This window comes from Phaethon aethereus (genome assembly GCF_964289735.1).
Source record: "Phaethon aethereus genome assembly, chromosome: 7".
Lineage (NCBI taxonomy): Eukaryota > Metazoa > Chordata > Aves > Phaethontiformes > Phaethontidae > Phaethon > Phaethon aethereus.
Window position 1 is genome coordinate 35,237,399 of NC_138583.1, and position 25,059 is coordinate 35,262,457.

Consider the following 25,059-nt stretch of genomic DNA (forward strand, 5'->3'; position numbering starts at 1 on the left):
AGAAGCGGGCAGCCGTGCGGGCGGAAAGGGCTGGGCCGCCGTGGGTGAAGGGACGTGGCCGGTGGTTGCAGCTATGGCGGCGGCGAAGCCTGGGGCTACCGGCGGCGGCACCAACTTGCTTTTTTCTTCTTCTGCCACCGAGTTCAGTTTCACCGTGCCATTCATCCCGGTCAGCCAGGCTCCGGCTGTACCGCCGGACTCCGCTCTCCTGGCAGCCGGTAGGGAGGGCGGCCGGGGGATGCTGAGGGGCCGCTGTGAGGAGAGCGGGTGGGCGCGGAGGAGTTGTGCGGGGCTCTGCCCCACCGGACTCCCGCTGAACCCCTCTGCGCCGCCGGGTAACGGGCTGTGGGGTCGGTGGGAGCCCTGAGGGACCGAGCCGGGGCCTGCCAAGGGGCGCTGCGGGCCTGGTCAGCGTCTGGGCGCGCTGCGTGTCGGTTAGACCTTAATCTTCTCCCCGTAGGGCGCTCTGAGCTGGGTGTCCCTGCCAGCTGTCGGGCGTTAATGCTTCAGGAAAGACAAGCTGCTCGAGATATGTATGTTCGGCTTTCTTGCGTGTGCTTAATGCAGATGTGTTTGGTTTTTAGTTCTGTGTCTAAGGAGAGAGGATGATTGTCGTGTTTTCAGCTCATTGATGAGCGTATTTGTTTCATCAGTTAAAAGTTGTCAGTACTTCCGTTCAGGGGTGTACTTGGTGTTTTCACTTTTTTTAACCTACTCTGCCATCTGCTATGTTCTCTGTGTGAAAATAGCATGTTAAGCAGGTACCTTAAATATAGTTTTAATATTCTTTCCTTCTAAAGCCTTAATGGTGTTCCAAACACGTGCATGTGCAATCTAATGCTTAAACAGTTTCAGATAAAGGCATGGATTTTCTGGGAGTTTGTTCAGTCTGAGATTAAAGCCCTAAACAGTAGAAATGCATCTAGAAATCAGATATTTTAAATTTTACTGCATTGGTATGTGTTGAATCCAAAATCCAAGACTTGTTTTCAATGCTCTTGTATCTTAGATAAAATAAATACTAATATATCCAGAAATAAATGGAGTACATCCCTGAATATTTTAAAAAAGGCTTGTCAAGTATGGCTTTGAAGCATTTTTTTTAGATTGAGTACATAGTTTTGGATGGGATGGATAAAAGCATTATAATATTATTCCTGCTTATATGAGGTATCTAGGTAGCGGATACACTTACTGCTTCAAATTATGCAATCCCTATTGGTTTTTCTTTCTTGCTAATACACATTGTTTTTCATTAAAAAAAGAAGTAATATTTAAGTGCTAGTCTGGCCATGCACAGATGACTCTCACGTGGCAACTTCCTGAAGACTTTGAAGCTCTCCAGGGAGAAAATCTGATTATGGGATTTCATTAATAAAATGTGATAAATCATATACTCTTCATCTCACTTAAAATTTGATTGGGTGACGATTTTGTAGTTTTGCAGTTGGGGTGAATTTCAATGCCAGAGGTTGTTCCACATTCCATGTCTGTCCAAGTAAGGCCCACGTCCCATTAAATGCTCTACTCCTCTGATCCCTTGCATTCAGCCTTTTTCGGGTGTCCTAGGGACCTGGCTGTGTAGAGCAGTTTGCATCTTGAATCATAGTTTGAAGCAGGAAAGAACAAGCCCTTGAGTTTGAACCCTTGAATTGTGTAAAATGTAATAGGAATTGGTCTCAGGAATTTATTGACCTCTATCTGACAGCCAGTGTTAGGAAGGTGTGTGCAGTCATAAATTTGCTGTATCTCCAAGAGTGAGTAGTGTTTCGTGCTTCGCAGTTTGATGATAGAAGATATGTTCTCTGTCTCAGGTATGGGTGAAGTAACCAATATACTTACAGTAGATAGAGAAGAGTGTTCCCAGTGAGAAAGTGGACTAATGTCGCTTGTGATGGTCAGATGACAATCTGTGAACGACAAGGTACCACCTTATATAGGGAGGGATATACAGGAGATTGCCACACAGTCACTCTTGAAGAAAGACTGTTTTGTATGTGGGGAGAACACTGCCCTTGTATGTCAAAGCTGTATGCTCATAGGAAATTTTTAAATTCGTATGAAGTGCTTGTTTTTCTGCCAGTCTGGTCTTATTTTCCAATGTAGTTTTTGCAAAATTACGAAGAGGCAAAGTAGAAAGTAATGTGTTGGAAAGCTGTGTGTGTGTGCATATATAAAATCATAGAATCATTTAGGTTGGAAAAGACCTTTAAGATCATAAAGTCCAACCATTAACCTAGTACTGCCAAGTCCACCACTAAACGATGTCCCTAAGTGCCACGTCTGCATGTCTTTTAAATACCTCCAGGGATGGCGACTCAGCCACTTCCCTGAGCAGCCTGTTCCAGTGATTGACAACCCTTTCAGTGAAGAAATTTTTCCTCATATCCAATCTGAACCTCCCCTGGCGCAACTTGAGGCCATTTCCTCTTGTCCTATCACTAGTTACTTGGGAGAAGAGACCAACACCCACCTTGCTACACCCTCCTTTCAGGTAGTTGTAGAGAGCAATAAGGTCTCCCCTCAGCCTCCTCTTCTCCAGACTGAACAACCCCAGTTCCCTCAGCCGCTTCTCATAAGACTTGTTCTTCAGACCCCTCACCAGCTTCGTTGCCCTTCTCTGGACACGCCCCAGCACTGAAAGGGTCTTTCTTGTAGAGAGGGGCCCAAAACTGAACGCGCTATTCGAGGTGCAGCATTACCAGTGCCGAGTACAGGGACATGATCACTTCCCTGCTCCTGCTGGCCCCACTATTGCTGATACAGGCCAGGATGCTGTTGGCCTTCTTGGCCACCTGGGCACACTGCTGGCTCATGTTCAGCCGGCTGTCAACCAGCACCCCCAGGTCCTTTTCTGCTGGGCAGCTCTCCAGGCACTCCTCCCCAAGCCTGTAGCATTGCATGGGGTTGTTGGGACCCAAGTGCAGGACCTGGCACTTGGCCTTGTTGAACTTCCTGCAGTTGGCCTTGGCCCATTGATCCAGCCTGTCCAGATCCTTCTGTAGAGCCTTTATACACATACATATAAGTATAATTTTTGTTTTGGCAGAACTTTGTCAACCTATTTTTGCAAGGAAAGATACAGTAGACTAAATCTCCAAAACCTACGTTGGAGAATACTATTGGAGAATTATTCTCTATTGGAGAATAGTAGTTGTTTTGTGAATGGACATTTGGTAAAGGCCTTGAAAACTCTTCGAGATATTGCTACATGTTTATCGTGATCTGACCTGGTGGGGTAAATAACCTGTTCTGCTACCAGTTATTTTGGAAAGCATAGAATTGACAGTGTGGTATGCAGTATGCTTCTCTTTATTCCATAATGTTTATGAAATGTGAAAGGAAGAATAATTTTATTGTTTAGCAATTGAGACGTTTTATTTAGTATAAATGGCTATTCTGCTTGTAGTTGGGAGACAATCCATAGGCCTGACTTTATAGTGGTCATTGCTTATAAATGGTTTTAGTATTCTTCACACGATGGTTCACATATGTAGGTTTTGGGTTTTGTTCATTAAAAGTGGAATGAAATTCTATAGGTGAAAATAAGAGAAATTGATAAATGCAGGTGATGCTTGCCTCAAATTGACATCATCTGAAAAGACTACTATATAAAAGCTGGTTAAAATAGTCCTTTTAGTCATGGCAGCTGCTGCTTTTATGATTAATTAATTAAAATAGCAGCTTCCTAGAGAGGCTTCTCTGTGGATTCCCCTGTGCTCCCTTGATACTCTATATTACAGTTATGTCAGCTGTGGATAAAGACATTTGTTCTTTGGCTGGGGACTGAGTAGCAGAGAAGCAGTGATAGCCCTGTGGTTTCTTCCCCACAGCTGGGGATTATTTGATTGCCAGAGCAGATGGCAATGCTCTTACGACTTCTGCAGATTGCATTGGCTACTTGCAAGGTGCTCTTCTCTCAACAGGCAGGCAATGATGCGCAGACCCTCGCAGGTTTAACTGAGCTTGCTGTGAGACCTATGATAATGTCAAACCACTTTTTTCCCTACTTGTTACTAGATCATTGCAAAGCAGAAAACTGGGATTGACCGGGACCTTGTTTATGTATTTTTCTAACGAGAAAGGGCAGACATGGCTTTGCATCTTTTTAAGCCCTCTCCTGCAATTATGCAGAATGGGGACTTATTTTTCTGTGCCGGAGACTTAGTTCTTGTGCCAGTCTATAGTAGGATTTTTAGAGAGAACCGGAGTAAGTCTTGCTCATCAAGTGACTTGGAGTGATTAGTCATGGCCACCTTGCAAGTCAAATGGGAAACCTTGCTGAAGAAGCAGCTGAGAATGGATTGCTTAACCAGTAGGTTTGGTCTCTTTGGGAATGTCCTTAGGCTCTACTTTTGAATTTGATCTTGGAATTCTAAAAACTAGAGCATAAAGTCCTATGCTTGGTAACTGTTTTCAGGTGAAAGGATATGAACCAAGGCTGCTCCTGCATTTGGTGGGCATATGGGAAATTGGAAGGGATTTTAGTGCCCTGGAAGCAGGGATCTTTGCCAAGTTGTCTTGGGAAGGCCCTGACTTCGGTCTCTTATTTCAGATTTTTAATTTTTGTTGCTTTATCTGTGTACACTGAGTCACTTTTATGGTGCATCTTAAATGTTCTTGAAGACTTGGTATCTTTTTTTCATTTTATGGTGTATTTAATCATTGAGGATGTGTAAGCTCTGTAATGCTTTTAGCTTTATGAGGACCAACAGAGTTTTGGAAATATTTGATAACGTTACAGAATATTTTGACTATATACGCTAAGTGGTTTGAACCTCTCATAATATCTCTAGTGATCTTTTTGTTTTTGCAGATGATTCTGCAGATGTTGGTGAAGAGGACAGCTTCTTGGGTCAGACTTCTGCCAGCCCCAATCCACCACAGACTTTCAACTATTTCTCTCAAGTACCTAGTAGCAGTGACCCATTTGGAAGTATTGGGCAGCCACCCTTAACAACTGTTGCACCACCTGTTGGAGCACCAGCCTTCTCCAGGCCTCCAACTTCACTTCCACATGTGTCTGGGTCACAGGATGGGCAAAATGCCTTTTCACCACATGTTCCCAAGTCACAATCTTCTTACAGTGCACCACCTACTTCACAGGTGGCAAACACAGCTTATCAGACTCCTCAGCAGAGCTGTCCCCCGCCTGCAAATGCATCTACTTTTCCCCAAGGAACGTCTCAGCAGGGGTATAACCCTTATCGGCACACCACCCTGAGCAGCAGAGCTAACCCATACCTTACTCCGCCGCAGCTGCAACAGAGTCACGCACCTGCTCACCCACCATCCTCTGTACCACCTCTCCAGATGTATCAGACACCTCCAGGTTCATTGACACAGGTATATAAACCATTCCTGATGTCCTGGTACCAGAATGAAATAATTTAAGTCAGTTTCCACTTTGAATTGCATATTTTATCTTCTGAAGATTTTTCTTTTCCCCTAGAAAACCCCAGAAAAAGTCTTGGAACTGTTTCTGATAGCAAAATCTTTTCACTAGAACTAGCCTGGAACTGTTGCTTTGGGAAAACTTTGTGATGTTTGAAATGAGCATACCCTGTAGCTACATGGGTCTCTCTTGTCAGAAAGAGCCAGGTTGTTTAGTTCTATTGCTCTTTTCTGGCTGTTACTGAGTTTGCTGCTATTTCAGCTGTGCTGCTGCATTGTTTCTGCCTCTGCTGTAAATCAGGTCATTCAGCCATTTGCAAGATACAGGCTACAAAAATCTCTTTTCAAGCTGGTTTTGCTGGTGAAGCCAGCACTTTTTGAAATTATGATCCAAGTCACATAGATTGTCAGCGAACCTTTTGAAACATGTTGGTTTAGGATTTTGTGTGATGTAAAGTATTAATCTCCATTCTTTTTTACCTTCACAGCAGCATTATTAAAATAATGTAAATGGATTAGTAATAACCTGACAAGTTTTCTTTGAAAACAACAAAAATTGTTTTTATTTTGCCTGAGCTATTGCTATATTGCTGCTGTTGTGAATAAAGAGTAGAAAGATTATATAATGACAAAAAACATAACAAAGGCAGTAGAACCTGAAAAATCTGGAGTGTTAAAGAATTCCAGAACTTCTGATTGCTTGATTTTTATATATTGTACAACATATTAGTTGGTTTTGGTTTTTTGTTTGTTTTTAATGCATCAATTAAAACAGTTGTTAGTGCTGGCATCTTGCTTTTAGTTGTACTAACTGGGATCTGTGCAGTATTTGTATGAAGTCAACTTTGTGTGGGCTATAGTCCCTTTCAAAATCAGTTACTTTTCTTGCATCACTGAGGCTACATTTAAGTTTGAAATCTACCCTGGTCACTTTGCAGGACGAGAGCTGTTACTGAGGTGAGCACTTGTTAAAATCGATGATCTTTTTGCAAAAATGTAGTTATGTATAAATGAATAATGAGAATACAGTTTTGTTTTCATGTCAAACTTGGTGGCTGTAAGAAATAAGCTCAGCATAAGTTTTGAATATTTTAAATCGTACTGGTTTTAGGTAACCAAGGTGCTAGACCATATCAGTTTTTAACAGTATTTGTGGGAATGAAATTCCCAGTGTAACTTTCTGAAAACATAATAAAGTGGAAAATTTATCTATAAAATTTTTAGAATGAAAGATAATGTTCTTGGGGGGGGGAGAAATGTTAGAAATAAAGGCTCAGAGTATTCTCTGTAGCAAAGTATAGATCAGTTCTGTAAAAACTATGTGGGATTGAGGTGATGAACCAGTGTGTGTTTTCAGTTTCCACAGTCTCAGACACAGCTCCGAGCTCCCAGGCCTGCAGGTCCGCTGGTCCAGGCGCCTCCTGTTTTGCTGCAGAACCAATATGAGCCAGTTCAGCCACACTGGTTCTACTGTAAGGAGGTGGAGGACAAGCAAATATGGATGCCATTCAGCATTCTGGATTCTGCAAAGCTAGAGGAAGTCTATAATTCTGGTAAGCTGTGAAAATCTTAATCATATCTTATTCAGAGGCCAACAGGAGGACTAGAAGGAAGATATTAGAGTAATGCCAGTTCCATATGAAAGAGTCATATGGCAGTAATAAGTAACGTTCATACGTATCTCGAAAATGTATTTGTGCCACTTAATTTATTCACTTGCATTATCTGTTGCTTGAGTATTAAGATGTACATCCCTAGTGGGTATTGCATTTTCACATAGAACTCCTAGTTACCTGTGTCTTGGTTTGCCGTTTTGTTAAACTCTGTCAGTTCTGGAATAACTGTTCATATTTGGGAGTTGTTCAAAGGTTTTTTGTTGTGTACAGAGCATATAGAAGCATTTTAGGAGCAACACAATGGTCACCTGGTATTATGAAGCTTCTCTTCCATAGCATAACTATCTATTAGTTATGGCTTAATATTCATCACAGAATTTATTAGGGCTAGGGCGAAAGAGAAAAAAGATTGTGTGTGTTAGTGTACAATACTAACAGAGTGTGACTTTTGTGTCACAGTCCAGCCTGATCCTGAAAGTGTGGTTCTGAGCACTGATGGGGGACGCTATGATGTATACCTGTATGACAGAATGAGGAAAGCTGTTTACTGGGAAGAAGAGCCTTCTGAAGTGAGACGATGCATGTGGTTTTATAAGGGAGACAAGGATAGCCGATTTATTCCTTACACTGAAGATTTTAGTGATAAGCTAGAGGTTAGTATTACCTTTATTTAAACTTCACAAAGAACGTGACAGTTCTTTGTATTTATAACCTTAGAAATACTTTGTGTCTCATTCAAACGATTTCCAGAATGCCCTTTCTGGAACATAAGTAAGCAAATCCTGGAAAGGGGAGTCACTGGAAGGCCACGTTGCTCATGCATAGGTACTGCACTGCTGTGACTTAAAATCAACTTGTGTAGTACTTGACATGACACTTCTTTGTATAAATAAAGCTATGTAAATTATAACCTTAATATTACAGGTTATAGTTTAAGGTCAAAAAACAGTTTGTCTGAAAAGGCATACTGATTTTAATCTAACTTGTTTACTGTTTCAGGCAGAATATAAAAGGGCTGTAACTACAAATCAATGGCATCGGCGACTTGAATTCCCAAATGGGGAAACGATTGTTATGCATAATCCTAAGGTACTGGACTCTGATGATTGGTTCTCACATAATTCATTAGGGGTGAATGAGCAGATGGATAGAAGCATAAATTGAATGCAGTCTTAGTCTTGCTTGAAATGTACTTGTTGATTGTTTTGGATATGTGTGCATTAAAGATGATAAAGTTTGTAGAAACTGAACTCCTGCTTGCTTTGATGTGCTGTCATGTGATTAAAAGACAATGCTTTCTGAAACCTAAGAAGAAGAAGGGTTTACACAGTACATGTTTTGGCTAAGTGTAACTAGCAGCAAACAGGAGGCAATCTGAGTTAGTTTAACCTCGGTCTGTACCAAACAGAAGGTAATTTAAACTAAAAGCTTTCATCCAGATGACATCCAGAGGCACCTGGACAAGCTCAAGGAATGGGCCTATGTGAACGCCATGAGGTTCAACAAGGCCAAGTGCAGGGTCCTGCATCTGGGTTGGGGCAACCCTCGGTGTCAGTACAGGCTGGGGGATCAAGTGATTGAGAGCAGCCTCGTGGAGAAGGACTTGGGGATGCTGGTGGATGAAAAGCTGGACATGAGCTAGCAATGTGCGCTCACAGCCCAGAAGGCCAACCATCTCCTGGGCTGCATCCAAAGCAGCATGGCCAGCAGGGCAAGGGAAGGGATTCTGCCCCTCTGCTTTGGTGAGACCCTGCCTGGAGTATTGTGTCTTGCTCTGGAGCCCTCAGCACAGGAAAGACATGGACCTGTTGGAGCAGATCCAGAGGAGGTCACAAAAATGATCCGAGGGATGGAACCCCTCTCCTCTGAGGACAGGCTGAGAGAGTTGGGGCTGTTGAGCCTGGAGAAGAGAAGGTCTTGGGACACCTTATTGCAGCCTTCCAGTACTTAAAGAAGGCTTAGAAGAAAGATGGGGACAGACTTTTTAGCAGGGTGTCCTGGTTTCAGCCAGGATAGAGCTGGCATCAGGGTACATTGTGCACCGGTGTCCACTAAAGCCTTATATTCCTGTGGGTCTGACGTGCCAGGCCATCTAAACCACGACAGTCCTTTTTGGCGCCCAACGTGGGGCTCGAACCCACGACCCTGGGATTAAGAGTCCCACCAGAGTCGCCTTGGGGGGTGGAGTAGTGACAGTGCCTGCTACAGACGTTGGAGTAGTCACAGTGCCTGCCACATTGCCATCAGACCCAGAGAGCCCCTCTCCCCTTTGCATAGTGTTAAATAGGGTTCTGTAGGCATGGGCCAGGCCCCAGCACATTGCAATGATTTGTGTCTCCTTGGAGCTGCCAGGCTGACAGCATACTTCTTCCAGATATTCTGCTAGTTTATCAGGATTCTGCACTTGTTCGGGAGTGAAGCTCCAAAACACCGGAGGTGCCCACCGCCCCAGGCATTTGCCCATGCTGTTCCACACACCCTGCCATTCATAACTATCCAGCCTTGGGGCAGATCTCCGGGTGATATTCTTAAATTGCTTGCCAACCTTAGACAAAACTGAAACCATGTTCCCCAGAAGTAGCAATAGAGGTATTTTAACCAGCCAAGGGTGTTCAAAATACTGAAAAATTATTGTGATGAAGGAGGAAATGTTATGATAGAGGGTATCAAAGGTACCATTCTGCATTTCCTCCATAAAAAACCTTTCAGAGGCAGAAGTATAATTGCTAATCGTCTCCACAAGACTGTAGCCAAAATACAGTAACGGCTTTAGTACAGAGCTCAGATGATACCACATTAAGCTCAAGGTCAGTGCTCTAAAAACAAAATTCACAGGCGAGACATTACTAATCATTGCAGAGTACAGCAGCCCGCAGAAACCAACACCGATCCTTAACATGTACAGCAAAGACGAGAGCATGGGACTCTTAATCCCAGGGTCGTGGGTTCGAGCCCCACGTTGGGCGCCAAAAAGGACTGTCGTGGTTTAGCCCCAGCCGGCAACTAAGCACCACGCAGCCGCTCGCTCACTCTCCCTCCCACAGCGGGACGGGGGAGAGAATTAGGAAAAACCTCGTGGGTTGAGATAAACACGGTTTAATAGGACAGAAAGAAAGAAGGGAACAATAATGATAATACCAACAAAGGAATGTATAAGAACAAGTGATGCCCAATACAGAAATTGCTCACCACCCCGTGATCGACAGCCCGTCCCCGAGCAGCGATTTTCACCCCCCCGGCCAACTCCAGTTTATGTACTGGGCATGACGTCGTATGGTAGGGAATATCTCTTTGGCCAGTCTGGGTCAGCTGTCCCGGTTGTGTCCCCTCCCAGCTCCCCGTGCACCCCCAGCCTGCTCGCTGGCAGGCCAGCACAAGAAGCTGGACTGTCCTTGACGGCTCAGCAACAACCCAAAACATCAGCACATTATCAACAGTTCCTCATCCCAAATCCAAAACACAGTCTCACACTAGCTTCTGTGAGGAAAACCAGCTCTATCCTGGCTGAAACCAGGACACAGGGCCTGTAGTGATAGGTCAAGGGGTAATGGTTTTAAACTAAAAGAGGGTAGATTTAGACTAGATATAAGGAAGAAATTTTTCCCAACAAGGGTGGTGAAACACTGGCCCAGGTTGCCCAGAGAAGTGGTGGATGCCTCATCCCTGGAAACATTCCAGGTCAGGTTGGACAGGGCTCTGAGCAACCTGCCCTAGTTGAAGATGTTCCTACTCATTGCAGGGGAGGTTGGACTAGATGGCCTTTAAGGGTCCCTTCCAACCCAAACTCTTCTATGATGCTATGTGGAGAAGAGCATTTATCTAACTATAAGGTAATTAGTTTGCCTATCTAAGCCATGAGAAATCTTGCACTGCAACTGTTCCTAGGCCATGAGAAAGTAGAATAACTTCTAAGGCTCATTTGCTGTAAATACTCTGCTAAGTCTCTTGTGATTAAAACGTGGACTTCGGCATCATTGACTAATGCCATTAATTGTTCACTTATCACAGATGCAGTAATTAATAAATAAAATAATCCAAGGGCCAGAAAGGATCACAGTTGCTTCTACTCTAAGCACTTATTAGTGCTGGTTAAGGAGTTCTGTCCAGTAAAAACCTGGAGAAGGAGCTCTTAAGCCACTTTGTCTCATGAGTTCAGACTATACTAAGTCACTGTAAGTCTTATAAACAGCCATGCTACTGAATTCCTCACTTTCTCGGGTTTCTGGGCTACTTCGAATGTTGTTGTCCTTCCCTGAAAAGCGTGTCTCCCCCCCTCCCTGGTGATAGAGTAATTGTAAATAAGGGTGGTGTTCAGTTTCCCCACACAAACAGTAGTCTGCTAAGGAAGAGTCGATACTGGAGTCTAGGAAAGAGGCACTTGATAATGCTTGTCTGAGGAGTTAAAATTGCTAAGAATCACTGAGCAGGCCAGCTTCTTCAACTAGTGGTAACTTTCATTTAAGTCATCTGGTTGCTTTTCACACTAAGGAGGATTATCTGTGTTGCATTGGCGTCTAGTTCTAGTGAAGCTGTTGCTGCCACAGGGAATAGCCCTAGGGTTTTCTAAGGTTTTTTTTTTGCATATGTGCTAACTGAAGAAAACAGTTGAGTCTCAGATGCAAGGTAAAGCAATCCCACAAAAAGTGCGTTAAACCATGCAGTGCTTTCAGACTAACACTATGATTCATGAGGGGTTTTTTGTGTTTATAATTGGACAATGTATTTTTTTCAGGTCATAGTTCAGTTCCAACCTTCTGCCACACCAGATGAATGGGGCACCACTCAAGATGGTCAGGCAAGACCAAGGGTAGTGAAACGTGGGATTGATGATGACCATGATGAAATTCCTGATGGTACGTGATTACTGTATGTGGGTCTGCAGCTTGAGCAGTCAATTCATTTCTGTGTAAAAGTTGGACCCTAGTGGGTGGAGCGGCAATGTACTGTTCATGCCTAGGGTCTAGAGATTAAAGTTGCTCCTTAGTCTGAGCTGCTTGAAAGAAGTTACCTGGTTTTGTGGTTTTTTTTGTTTTTGTTGGTTTTTTTTAATCAAAGGAGTCCTGTGGGCTATGTTATATCCTGAACAGTGTTATGTAATAGGCTTTATAAAGCAAGTGTATCTTCAGGTTGCTTGGCTCTAAAGTTCACCACTGCAGTACATATTGGTACTCTGAATTTTTTATTTCCTTCTTCTACAGGAGAAATGTCCCAAATCGACCATCTAGTATTTATGGTTCATGGCATAGGTCCTGTATGTGACTTGAGATTTAGAAGCATTGTTGAATGCGGTAGGTTTTTGCTTATTTAATGAGCAGTTATATTAACTGGTTAAATGTGGGTCTCTGTCTCATATTCAGATAAGCATGTCTTTTAGGAAAAAAAAAAAAAAGTCTTTAATGTTAAGAAATTAAATTTCTGGTAGGACTTTTTCCAGATTATTTTCCAAAAGCAGAATCTGTGTTTTGTTAGACCAACAGCTTTAACTGTTATTATTAGTCCTCAATATTAGATTTGCAGAGTGGTTTGGCTTTTGGGGGGGGGTGTGGTGTGTGTGTGTTTGTGGTGTGTGTGTATGTGTGTTTGCTTTGTGTGGTTTGTGTGGTTTTGTTTGTTTTTTTCTTCTTTTTTAAAATACAGTCCAGCACAACTGAGTAAATTAAGAAGGCTATGTCTGGTCATGGAGTAAAAATGCATTCATTGTGAGATAAATAGAAGCCTGCTAGAAACCCCATGTGTAAAAAAAAAAAAAAAAAAAAAAAAAAAAAAAAAAAATTCTTATAGTTAGAGGAGTAATACTTGCAAAGAATTTTCCACTTCACAGTTTTCTTCATTTATGTTTTGACCATGTCTGAAATTGGGAGTGGGGAGGAAAGGAATATTTGTAATTGTGTGTTACTTGAGTACCTCTACTATCAGATTTTTATTACTCCCTCTCTTTACAGTTGATGATTTTAGGACCGTTTCTCTGAAGCTGTTGCAGACTCACTTTAAGAAATATTTTGAGGAACGTAAAGTGAGCAGGGTGGAATTCCTGCCAGTTCACTGGCATAGTTCTCTGCATGGAGATGCAACAGGTGTAGACAGGTGAGTATACTGTTTAGTTTTGTGAACTTCATACAAGATGCACCTTAACAGTTTTCATAAAGTGGATAAAAAGAGAAGTTAATATGCTCTTAATGCTAGATGAATAAACGTATGACGGTTACAAAAGAGAATCACTAATTTTTTTTTTAATTAACATTTTGCTGAGTATAGGGAAAGCTGGAAAGGCATGTGGAGTATTTGCTCTTGTTTATTTTCATAACACTGAGTGACAGGATATATATACACACACACTTTTCAATACTGCATTTTCATGAAAATGGCTAATGCGTTGATACACGATGATGAGTGAGTGTGTAGAGATAGTGATAAGTATGAGGTGGTGAGCGTGGAGGTGTGTTGTCCAGCAACAGGTACGTACAATTTAGAGCAGAGAGTTTTCTCTGCTGTACCTTCCTGCAGTCTCATTGAGGCTGACCCTAGGAGATGTCAGTGTCTTCTTTCTGAGGAAGACATTGAGCCCTCTGTCCAGTCCTAGAGCAGTACCTGAATTCTGATTAGGCAGTTGAGCCAAGATGATTATTTTTTTTAAACAAAATATCTATATTTGGGTAGGAGTGTTACAGCATTTAAAAACTTATTTTAAAATCACTTCTTGGTGACTATCCCTTTGCTGTCACTTGACATTTCAAGCTGTTTTCTTTTGCTCAAAGATGGGGAGGTAGAAATTGGGAGGGTAGCAACCTGTACTGCTTAGAGTGCACGCTGGTGTTCTCCAGACTGTTCTAGCTTGGTCAAGTCATACTGCTTTCCTAGAGTCTTAGTCTTTTATTCTCGTTCAAACACTGCATTATCATGAGGAATGAAGATCCTCATTCTGTTAATCAAACCAGGCAATGCTAACTCAGGCAGTCTCAATTCTGTAGTGATTCCATTGCAGCTGACTTAACTCCTGGCAGGCAGATGGTGATGCCAAGCTTTTTATCCAAAAAGAGAGCATTATGTTGCCTGTTACTTCAATTTCACCTGCAGTTTTTATATGCGAGTTCTTTTTCTCTTCTACTTCTACCAATCTGCTCACAAAACTTCCGTTACTATATGAGAGCAGTGTTGAAACAGAAAAGAGATTATTTCAGGCATCCCTTCATCCTTCAGAGAAAAAAGGGAGCTGTATGTTTCTCAAATATGTACAATCAGCAGCTATCGCTAATACACGAACATGCAAAGGCGTACGTTGGGGTTTTTAATGTCTGTACAGACCATATCTATCATATTTACACTGCAATTGTATTACCTGTCATTTCAAAAGTGAACAAAGTTCTCGTCTGCATTTCTTTAAAGGCATTCATGCTTCTAATGTCTTTGTGTTACTAGGAACATAAAAAAAATAACTTTGCCCAGCATTGGACGCCTGCGGCACTTCACCAATGAAACACTCCTTGACATACTGTTTTACAACAGCCCCACCTACTGTCAGACGATTGTGGATAAAGTGGGGATGGAAATGAATCGCTTGTATGCACTTTTCATGAGTCGCAACCCAGACTTCAAAGGAGGAGTCTCTGTGGCTGGGCACAGTTTAGGTAATTATCTAAGGAATTGATTTGGGTTAAAACCAACATTGCTACACTAAGGGAAATGGAACCTTCATGAACCATAAGGCTAAAATTTGCTGATAGGGCATGGCTGTCTTTTAGTCAGCAGTATTCTGAAAGTTGAACACCGCTCAGTAGCTTTGAGAGAAGGTTAGTACTTCATGGATGCATGCATTTCCCTCCCTGCTACCACCCATTGTTTCTTTCATGAAGACTTAGTGTCTAATTTGTGTTTAAAAGTTGACAGGTTATCTGATGTCTTGATAGGTGGGTAACTTCTGTATCTTGGAACACCCACTTAGTAAAAGTAAGGTAATTTTTTGGAACATGGAATAAAGTTATAAAGACGTGACATACTGGTTTGGGCTGGAACTTTTCTTCCAGTTTGGCAAGCAGCCTAAGATGATTAAGAAAAGGTAGTTTAACTGTGGCAACTACATAAAGCTATTTCACAGGTGGGGGGGGAAGTTTGCTTTTTGCTGAGAGTGATCATATTCAAGTTAATATGTAGGTATTTTAGTTTTAATTCAGCCATCTTTTTTGATCAATCTATATGTTGCTATTACTATTCCATATAAATCTTGCTTAAGATTTAGGGACAGGAAAATCTTGACATTTTTCCCAAGGCAACTTTAATTCCTGTTTTCAGGTTCCTTAATTCTGTTTGACATATTGTCTAACCAGAAGGACTTGGCTTCATCAGAAAATGCTGGACCGTTCTCTGGTGTTAATGGGACTGTAAAGGACATGGCTGTTCATGATAAACAGGTAATTTGCATGCTAGTCTTTCCAGGCAAATAGATCCGATATGTTCAGCAACTTTTTCTTAAGTTTTCAGAATTGATTAGCTGAAACATGATTGTGGGTTCTGATAATACATTTTAACATGTTAATAGAAACGTGCAGTTTTACAAATATTTTCAATTCTCAGAACAAACTATTTGCATCTCTCTCAAGTTCCAAGTAGGCCAGTAATGAGATTTGACCATGAACATCAGCTTTGACCCTTGTGGACACTTAACTTGGTCTTAACAGTATCTGAATGGTGGGGGAGATGCGTAAGAGGGAAAGAACGTCTGTGTTCAGGATAGAAACAGTGACCAGTTGTTTGATGATTAAAAGGAAATATTTTTGAGTGTTGGAAAGCTCAAGAAACCTTTTGCCTCTTGTAATAATTCTAAATATGTATTTTGCTAGTCTATCATTAGTGGAAAATCTGTATCCTGCTTTACTGAAAATGGGCATCAGTTTACAAAACTTAGATAATAATGTTTTTAAGGGAAAGTAAATTTGTTTTTACTTGCTGCATATCGGCTTTTCACTGCTACATGATGTGATTCTGTTTCTATGCTGTTTTTTTAAGATGACTGAAGATACCAGTTCCCTGGGCTCCTCAATTACTACTTCTGGTGATGACCTTTGTGAGCCTGAAGTAGATGATGATGTTCCTACTTTGCAGAAGACTCTGGAAATGCTTAGTTTGTCGGAATATGCAAGCACATTTGAAAAGGAGCGAATTGACATGGAGTCTCTGGTACAATAATGTTCACTTGACTTACGGGGATTGCTAGAATATGGAGGCTTATGTTTGAGTTTTTTTGGTTGTGTTTTTTTCTTTATGAGTTTCATGTACCGTGAGACATGAAAGCAGTTGAAAAGTAAGATAATTAATGCATGACATGAAGACTAAAAGTTATGCAACTCTCTTTTTCTTGATGTGGTGTGTCCCCACATTCCCCACATTCTCCATTATGTTAAGGCACTTTGTATCATGTATCTTTTTATTTTTTTGTAATTTCTGTAGCTTTATAAAATGTCTTGTCTAATTTGTAAGTCATTGCCAATAAGAAATTATGTATGTTACTAGAAAAGTTATAAAGTATGCTTTGATGTGTGTGTGTGTTTTTTGGTTTTTGGTTTTTTTTTTTTTAGCTGATGTGTACAGTTGATGACCTGAAGGAAATGGGGATACCTCTTGGACCAAGAAAGAAAATAGCTAATTTTGTAAAAGACAGAGCAGCCAAGCAGGTAAATACATTTTTCAGGAATGAAATAAGTTGTTTTTAAGCAAATGTAACTGATTTTCTTGCTGTGGAGTAACTTCTGGTCTTTAATACACCTGTTAACATCATGGATATATTAAAGGAATTTTGACAACTGTGAAATAAACTATTTTTTCTTGGTTTTGAAACTTGTCTCAAAAGGAACAAAAGAAAGCAGTAGCAGAAAAGAAAGCAGTGCTGGCTGCCACTCTCCAAACTGAAGAAGGTACACAGAAAGCAAAAGAGACTGTTACGTCTGTCTCCCCTTCAGAGTCTGGTCAGCTGCAGTCAAAGAGGAAGCTTCCAGTTGGTGCATCTGTTTCTTCTGTGAACATTGACTATGAGTATTTTGAAGTTGGAACTGGCCAGGTGAGACCACATAAATTGAAATGATTCATTTGGAACAATGCTGTCATTTTGCTTGGGTTTGTTGTTTTTAATGCTGATGAGTTTGTGCTACTTTCCTTGATTGTTGTACAAAAGTTACATTTGCATGGAACTTTACCCTTTGGAGGGAGGGAGGAAGGACTGAGACAGTGGGTTAGATTAGTGAAAAGCAAAACTTAATATAACAAGGATGCCACTGCAATTAATTTTTTTCTTCCAGCAGTGAATGAGCTATAAATATGGTTCTGTTCCAGAACCATGTGAATGACATGATAGTGAATGGCTCTGTGACTTTACACTTAACATGGTAGCCTAAATTCATTCATTTTACCTCAAACTTAACTGAAAAACCAAACCTTGATGACTTCCTGTTTTAAATATATTTTTTTTTTTCATACTTTTGATTTTTTTAGGTTTTTGGTTTTGGGTTTTTTTGGTTTTTTTTTAAGAAAAGTATTTTAATATTATAGTATTAAAATATTCCGGTACTATAGTGTTAGTATGGACAGGGGCAGTGCAGCTGAAGCCTTCTGGAAGTACTGTGAGCATGTGGTTGATTTAATACACACCTTGTTTTTCCTTCCAGCTAAGCAATTATATTGCTAGCTGGCAGTTCTGAGAGATTACATATCTGATTTCTGTCTGGTAGGTTTCTGTAGTTTACAGTGCATTGGACTTTGAACCAGATATTTTCTTTGCTCTTGGTTCTCCTATTGGTGTCTTCCTTACTGTGAGAGGTGTGGAGAAGATTGATGAAAACTACAGGCTTCCTACCTGCAAGGGATTCTTCAACATCTATCATCCAGTGAGTAAGCACTACATCCGATGATAACAAAGCAGAATCCTAAGTTTTAACCTCTGAGCATTACACTTCCTATCACCTACATACATTTCCCAAAAGACTCTTTTTAAAAAAATGACCCAACTGAAAGATATATTCCAAATACTTATGGTCTTTCACTGCAAAAGTGAAGTAGAGCTGGCTATGGGTTCCATACCTAGCATTCTAGGTATGGGTTGGCTTGATAATATTTGACCTGCTAATTTTCAGAGCTTAAAGAACCTTTTCCCCCCCCCCCCCTTTCATTAATTTCAAGCCACTCTTGTAGATTTTTATGAAATGTTTGTATTTGAGCAGTTTACAGGACTTTTCTGAGTTTCCAGCTCAGATTCTGGGAAATTCAGAAATCCTTAAAGGTTTTGCAGTTCGTGCAGTACATTTGTCCTCTTCTGTTCCATCTTGTCACTGTTCAATTGTTAAACATGTTGGTAGAAATCATCAGCGTAAGAAAATTTTGCTGTTCTTTCACTGTTGTGTTTCCTGTCTTAGAATCTCTGTCTGTAGGAGAACAAGACCTGATTAGTTAATGAACCTGCTTAATCTTAGGATTAAACTAGATAGTCATGAACTGAGTTTCTGTAAACTGAAATAGAACAGAATTAAAAAATGGTCTCTATTAATCATAATAGATAATTAGAATAATTTCTGAGGTAACTAAATGTCATTGTATTGTTTCTTAACAGCTTGATCCAGTAGCTTACAGGTTAGAACCAATGATCATTGAAGACACGGATTTAAAACCAGTTCTTATTCCACACCATAAAGGCAGGAAAAGACTTCATCTGGGTAAAAAGGAAACTTATTTCATATATGGATCTCATTCCTAATTCACTCATTTGATGTATTAGAATATCATAAAATTTTAAGATACTAATGAATGTTCCTGGATAACTGACTCCATGTTTTTCTTAAACATCAGAGGGGATTCCTCCCAGCCCCATTTGTTGGACATTGACAGTTGCATTCAGACATAATAATCTTAATTCCTCCAGATTTGAGTTTCTGATTAATAAAGTTCCATTTTAAAATTGCTGTATATTGTTTTTTCACCTTAACTTCTAAGATAATGTGAACCAGAAACTAAATTTACTGGTTTATTTTTACCTTGTCCCTAGTGACCACTATGAAGTGTTTAACCAGTGTCTGTTCAGTATTGGAAATGTTGAGGAAAAAGGTGGCTCAGTAGCCATTAGTGGGCAGATTTTATTGCTCATGACTACACATCAGACCAAGGTGCTATACTTAAATTTTGCATACCTAATAAGAAAAGTCAGTTTTGCTGTACAGTTGACAATATTACTGCTGTACAAGTTCACAGAGCCCTCCTGAAAAGCCTGTCTTCAGGCACTTGTATAGAAATTCTGCAGCATCTATGCTTTAGAATGGTACATTAGAATGTGTCTGCTTTCCTAGACTAGGCAAGGTATTTGTTAAGGAATGTTTTATGTTACAGCTCTCAAAAAGTGTGAGTAGTAAATGAGAAGAATACAGTCTGTTGCTCTTTACTGGTTTTTCCTTGATATAGTTGAATGTTCCATGGAATAGTCATGAGCCCTGATCTAACAGACCCATGTACCTCTAACCAGTTATTGTGAAGAGCTCTCCTTCATGCAGAGTTTCCCACCAGTATTGAATAGCAGCTTGGTTACTGGTGAGACACGGAGCTGTAGCAGAATTACAGGCTAGAGCTGTCTGGGAGTGCTTCTCCAAATTCACTTCTTCTGCAAGAGGAAGCTCTTCTGGCCTCTTCTGCTGTGTTGGAGTTTGAGACTAGCCTCTGTACTTCTCCTTTAGTGTAGGATGTTAGGAGTAATTGTGAGTGGTGATGGTGTTGAGGAATTGGCTGGTATAGCTGTTTTTGTGGACCCTTCTGGACTTGGAGGCTTTTGGACTGTTTCATGTGCCTGTAGGTGTTAACTCCTTGACCCATTCAGTGAGAAATCAACTGTGTATTAATTGCATTTCCCCTAATCTTTTTAAATGGAACAGAGAAGCAAGAAACACACGTTCATGACATAGCAGGCCTGTTTCTCCTAATAATTGGGATGCTTGTTGGTCAGGGTTTCATAATTCTGGTTTTAGTTTATAATTTTAAATGCTTCTGCTATGGTGATTTTTCTTTTTTTTTTTTTTTCCCCTTAGAATTGAAAGACTCTCTGTCTCGTATGGGATCTGATCTGAAACAAGGTTTTATTAGCTCATTGAAGAGTGCATGGCAGACCCTTAATGAATTTGCACGTGCTCATACATCTTCAACTCAGCTACAAGCAGAACTGGAGAAAGTAGCTAACCAAATTAAAGAGGAAGAAGAAAAGCAAGTGGTAGAAGGTATGTGGACACATTGTTGGTTTTCGTGTCAATCTCAAATTAGTAGAAACTTGAGCATCCTAGTGACTGCTTGCTATTGATTTTCCTGACCTTTGTGCTTTTGGAGTATTAATGTTAAATGTAAGATCTACTGCTACATTTTTTTGCCTTTTAGGAAAGGAAAAGTTAACTTTATTGAAATATATTTTAGGCTTGAGTTTGTATAACCTTTCAACTTTCTCTTAGAATGGCAGGTTTCTAAAGAAGTTGTGATTTATTTATTATATTTAATAATTAGGTGTATTATACTTGTGTGTATATTTATTTATACACAATACTTATTGTGTATATTTATTATTATTTATGCAAGTTAGTACAAATGAATATTTATTGGTAAGACTTATTCTCTTCACTAGTGTTTTGCTGAGTTTTGGGATGAGCTAAGGAGTGTTTAAGTATGTACTCTAATGGGAAAAAATGCTGTTGAGGAAAATAAACTTAAGCTGGATATAAATATTACTCCTAGTGATACCAAAGATGGGCTTCCCAGTTGTGAATTATCGGTGTCCAGCAATGCTGGCTTTGTCTATACTTACAAATGAAAAACATACCTCTTGGTTTAAATTGAGGATAGTGATTGACTTTTATGCAAGGGATATGTAAAAATGTATTATTTCAGGTTATTTGCTTGTGGAATGTCTGGATCTGTCTGTGTATAAACAGTGGGGTTTGTTTTTAAAATTGCTTAGCTACTACATTATGTGAGCTGTTCTTCAAACAAGCTCTGTTTAAACTGTTACGGAAGAAATAAGCCTGTAGTTCCAGTAAGGTTTCAGAGTTATGCAGTGGCGTCCTAGTCAGTTGAGGCTGCTATTATTGTCTTACTGCAGGCACTTGGAAATTACAGCTGGGAAAACAGGTGGTACTACCTGATTATAGTCAAGCAGGCTGTGCTTGAAAATAGTTTAAATCTTAAACTCTTTAATTTTAGCTGAAAAGATCCCTGAAAGTCCAGACCCTCCAAAAGATGAAGACTTTTTGGTGAAGGTTGGAATGCTAAATGGAGGACGTCGTATTGATTATGTTCTACAAGAAAAACCAATAGAAAGCTTCAATGAATACCTTTTTGCTTTACAGAGTCATTTGTGCTACTGGTAAGAGGAAGTATTTGTGATTCTATAAATACTGCTTTTCTGATAGAACTATATATCTTTAAATGTTGGTAATGACATGTCTACCATTTATCTTACTCCTATTGTCTGTTACTTACCTGTGACCAATATGATAATAGCTAGAATTATGTTTCCTGTCTTGAGTGTTTTATAATGAAATTTTAAGTGATCTCTGTCAAAAATCATGTCCCAGTGTTTCACTTCAAGTACATGTTGACAAAAATGACTGGTTTTATATACACAGATCTATTTTTCAGGCTACTGCTGATTTGAGAAGTTAAATATTGCAAAAGGAACAACCAGTTATAAAGCCAGCAGAACAGGAGTTGTTCCGGTGGTTGATGTGTATGAACGTGACTTGAGACCTGCGTTTTCTGGGTCTTTGTAATCTTTGAAGTGTTCGGAAAAGACCACTGCTGAGATGGATATGAGGTCCTCATCACTTAATTCCTAAATGGCCTCTTGTTTGGAATGATGTTGCCTTCCCACACAGGCATACTGTAAAGATAAATTTGTTATACTCTGGATGCTCAAGTGTTATGTAATTGAGATGATTCAAATGTTAAGGTAAACAGTATATATGACTGGCCAGGAATGTCAGTCTCAAGGTGTCACACCTAGATGTCACTATTAGCTAATCTCATTTCAAAATAAAATTCTGTGTTAGCACAAAGTAAACAAATCAGTCATCCTGTTTGAGACAAAGATATTGCATGCTGTTCGCTTGAACACTGACACTCAAAACACACACCTTTAACTACAGTCATTTTCAAAACAAGGATAGCTCTATGACAATTTGACAACTGTAGTTTTTCAAATAAAACTATTCGTGAAGGAATTGTTTTAGACTACAATATGTAGTAAAACTTTATTACCTCTTCATGGGGAATGAAATTGCTGGATATTGATGCTCTGCTATGAAAGACAAATAGAAGAAAAGAAGAAAAAAGGCATGCTGGATCTTCCAATAAATGGATGGTTATGATTTACCACTTGTATGCAATGGTTGCTCATAGGCAGAATAATTTACAGAACAAGAAGCAGAGTTCGGTGTCATATAGTCAGAGCTGCTGTATACCATTGCCTTAGCTGCATTTGGATTTACTTTTTTTAAGTGCCTACAAGTGGAGGAGGATGTAATTCCATTTATAGGAATAGCAGTAACTATTGACCTATTGAACTATAGAGTTGCTCTTGTTTTTTTCCTTTTTTTTGTATGTCATAGCATGCATTTTATTACTGTCATAAAATTAAGCACAACTGAAAATATACAAGACATGGAACAGTAGAGCAAAGGATTTGTAAACTGTATTTGGCAACACGACAGCACACCTTTATACGTAATAGGCAAGTTGGGTTGTCAGTTGCTGAGCTGTGCATAATGCTATTGAGTCTGTGTGTGACTTTTTTTGTCTTTCAGTATACAAAATACTAGCCTCTTGTTTTGAGTTTAGCAGGTGCCAGCCAAGTGGTGCTCTACACTGTTTTTGAAGGTCTTGATTTCGATAGCTAATAATATTTGGAAGCAGGCATCTTTCCAGACTTTAAAATATGGAATTGAAAGGATCACCTGAAGTATCTTATTAAAGTCGGTATCACTTACGTTGTTAAAGATCGGAGGCTGCTGGAGAAGGGATTATCACGGCTGCAGTGCTGACGTGTGCCAGCACTGCTGAGCGCTGGGCTGTGGCAGAGCTCCCTGATCATTCTGTGACCCAGTGGTGGCAGTGCCGTTTCGCAGGTAGAGTTGCAGGAATGGGGAGTTCTTTTCCACAAGGCGGCAGCCGATCATTGCCAGGTTTTTAAAAACTTGCTAACCATAGGTTTTTTTTGGTTATTCAAGTAAGGAAGATAAGCACGATGATTAATGACCCAAATATGAGAGAAATGAAATGTTCTGTATGTTAGAACAGCGCTTCCGTGTTGATCCTTCGGCTTGCTTGTTTGTTTAATAGTGGAGACCATCAAGAAGTGTGGCTAATATCTCTGTGTGCAGTTGTGGAAGATATCTGTAGTCCCTTCGCTTGCACGTTTAACAGTGTCCTGGTGCTCTGTAAATGATGTTCCTCACGTTTGGAGGATCACAGTTTTGACTGTCTAAATCTCTAGTGCCTCCCTACATTAATTCTTTCGAAAAAGCACAGGAAGCTATCCTTATCTATGATTCTTCTACCCTTATTCTGTGATTATCTAACAACTCCTGCAGCTTTGGAACTTCGTTAAAATTTGCCTGTTTAAGTTTGTTATTTTTTACAGTCATCGTTACTCTTTTATATTGGTATTGTTTATGTGTGTTTAATTAATACTTTATAGACAAGAAAATTAAGTCTGTCCATGTCAAAATTTAAGTTCAGTTAGCCTGAAGCTTTGATTTTGAAAAGGAGAGGGAAAACACCAAGTTGGAAACATGGCACTTGAGTTATATTAAACTTTAAATTATTTGAGAACATCTTTATTTTTTAGTGGTAAGGAAGAGAGGAAGACTATGGAAGTTTAATATAGTTTATTTACAAGGAACTGCAAGCCAGTTAGGAGACAAGAACTAGAATATTGCTGATAGAACTGGCAAGGCTGAGTTTTGGCTTTGGGCTAATAGATGTAGTGGTGCAAGTAAAGGAAGAAAGCCTTGACAAGTAAAACATATTCGTGGTGGAATACATTCAGGAACCCATCACAGACAAAAAGTGATAGATTATTTGAGATTTAAGCCAAATGAGTAACACCAAAGAAATGGATAGAGAAGAGGATTTCAAGCTGCAGCTATAGTAAGTTAGGGAAGCCAGAGTGGGGGAAAAATGCAGTAGAAAAAGGTAAATGCATAGGCTAGGGCTAATAGCAGAAACAATCCAAAACTGATGAATTGTAGTTCAAAGGAAGTTGGTAGTGGTAAGGCCATGTTCCCGAAAGGTAAGAACTAGGGCAGTAGGCTATGCAAACTTTTTAGAGCTGGAATGGGATGAAGTATGGCTTACAAGAATTGGAATATGGACCATACCACAATAACACTTTTTTTTTTTTTTTAATTCTTCATAGGGGATCTGAAGACACTGCCTTGCTGTTTCTCAAAGAAATATACAGGACTATGAATATCAATCCTGAACAGCCACAACATTGATGTCTAGATACATGAATTTGTAAGTTAGTTCTAATGTGACTTATGTACTCATAGCAAATTCAGCTGCAGTTAGATGTCTCTACTTTTACCTTTTTCCTCTGAAGTTTAAATTATGAAGCAGGCAGCTGCAAAGTGTTGTTTTGATGGGAAGAACCATTTTTAGACTTAGATGCAGGGGAAATCTTCAAGTTCTTCCCCCCTTCATTCCCAAAAAATACCTAGTGTTAGAGTTTTTGGTACGGGGTAATAATTGCCACTAGAAATATGTCAAAAAATATAATCTCTCTTTATCATATTTCTCCCCCAATTCAATTTTCAGTGAATGTTCAAGTGTAGGAAAACTTGGTGATATTGAATATGATGAAATTTCATTTATGGTGCAGTAGATTAAAGAACACCAACAGTGTTCCATTGTTGTAATGTGCAAATTGTAGTACTGGTTGACCAATTGTGCATATGTATGCCAGGGAAAAAGTAATTTCTCTCCTAAGAAGGTGTTAAACATTGATATTGATAAATTACTAAATAAGTCCTCTATATATGTCAGT

General features: G+C 39.9%; 1 protein-coding gene across 1 annotated transcript; it reads left to right on the top strand.

Moving 5' to 3' along the window:
* Positions 1–73: 73 nt before the first annotated feature.
* SEC23IP (SEC23 interacting protein) lies at positions 74–24,723 on the top strand (the record flags this gene model as incomplete). The annotated part of the gene is made up of 18 exons (XM_082002321.1): positions 74–254; positions 4,817–5,346; positions 6,752–6,947; positions 7,470–7,663; positions 8,010–8,099; positions 11,743–11,863; positions 12,209–12,298; positions 12,953–13,094; positions 14,427–14,635; positions 15,297–15,415; positions 16,011–16,181; positions 16,580–16,675; positions 16,852–17,058; positions 17,726–17,881; positions 18,601–18,703; positions 20,060–20,245; positions 21,216–21,378; positions 24,430–24,723. 18 exons carry the CDS (start codon positions 74–76, stop codon positions 24,509–24,511), a joined length of 3,036 nt encoding a protein of 1,011 aa, XP_081858447.1. The 3' UTR covers positions 24,512–24,723.
* Between the last annotated feature and the right edge of the window lie 336 nt (positions 24,724–25,059).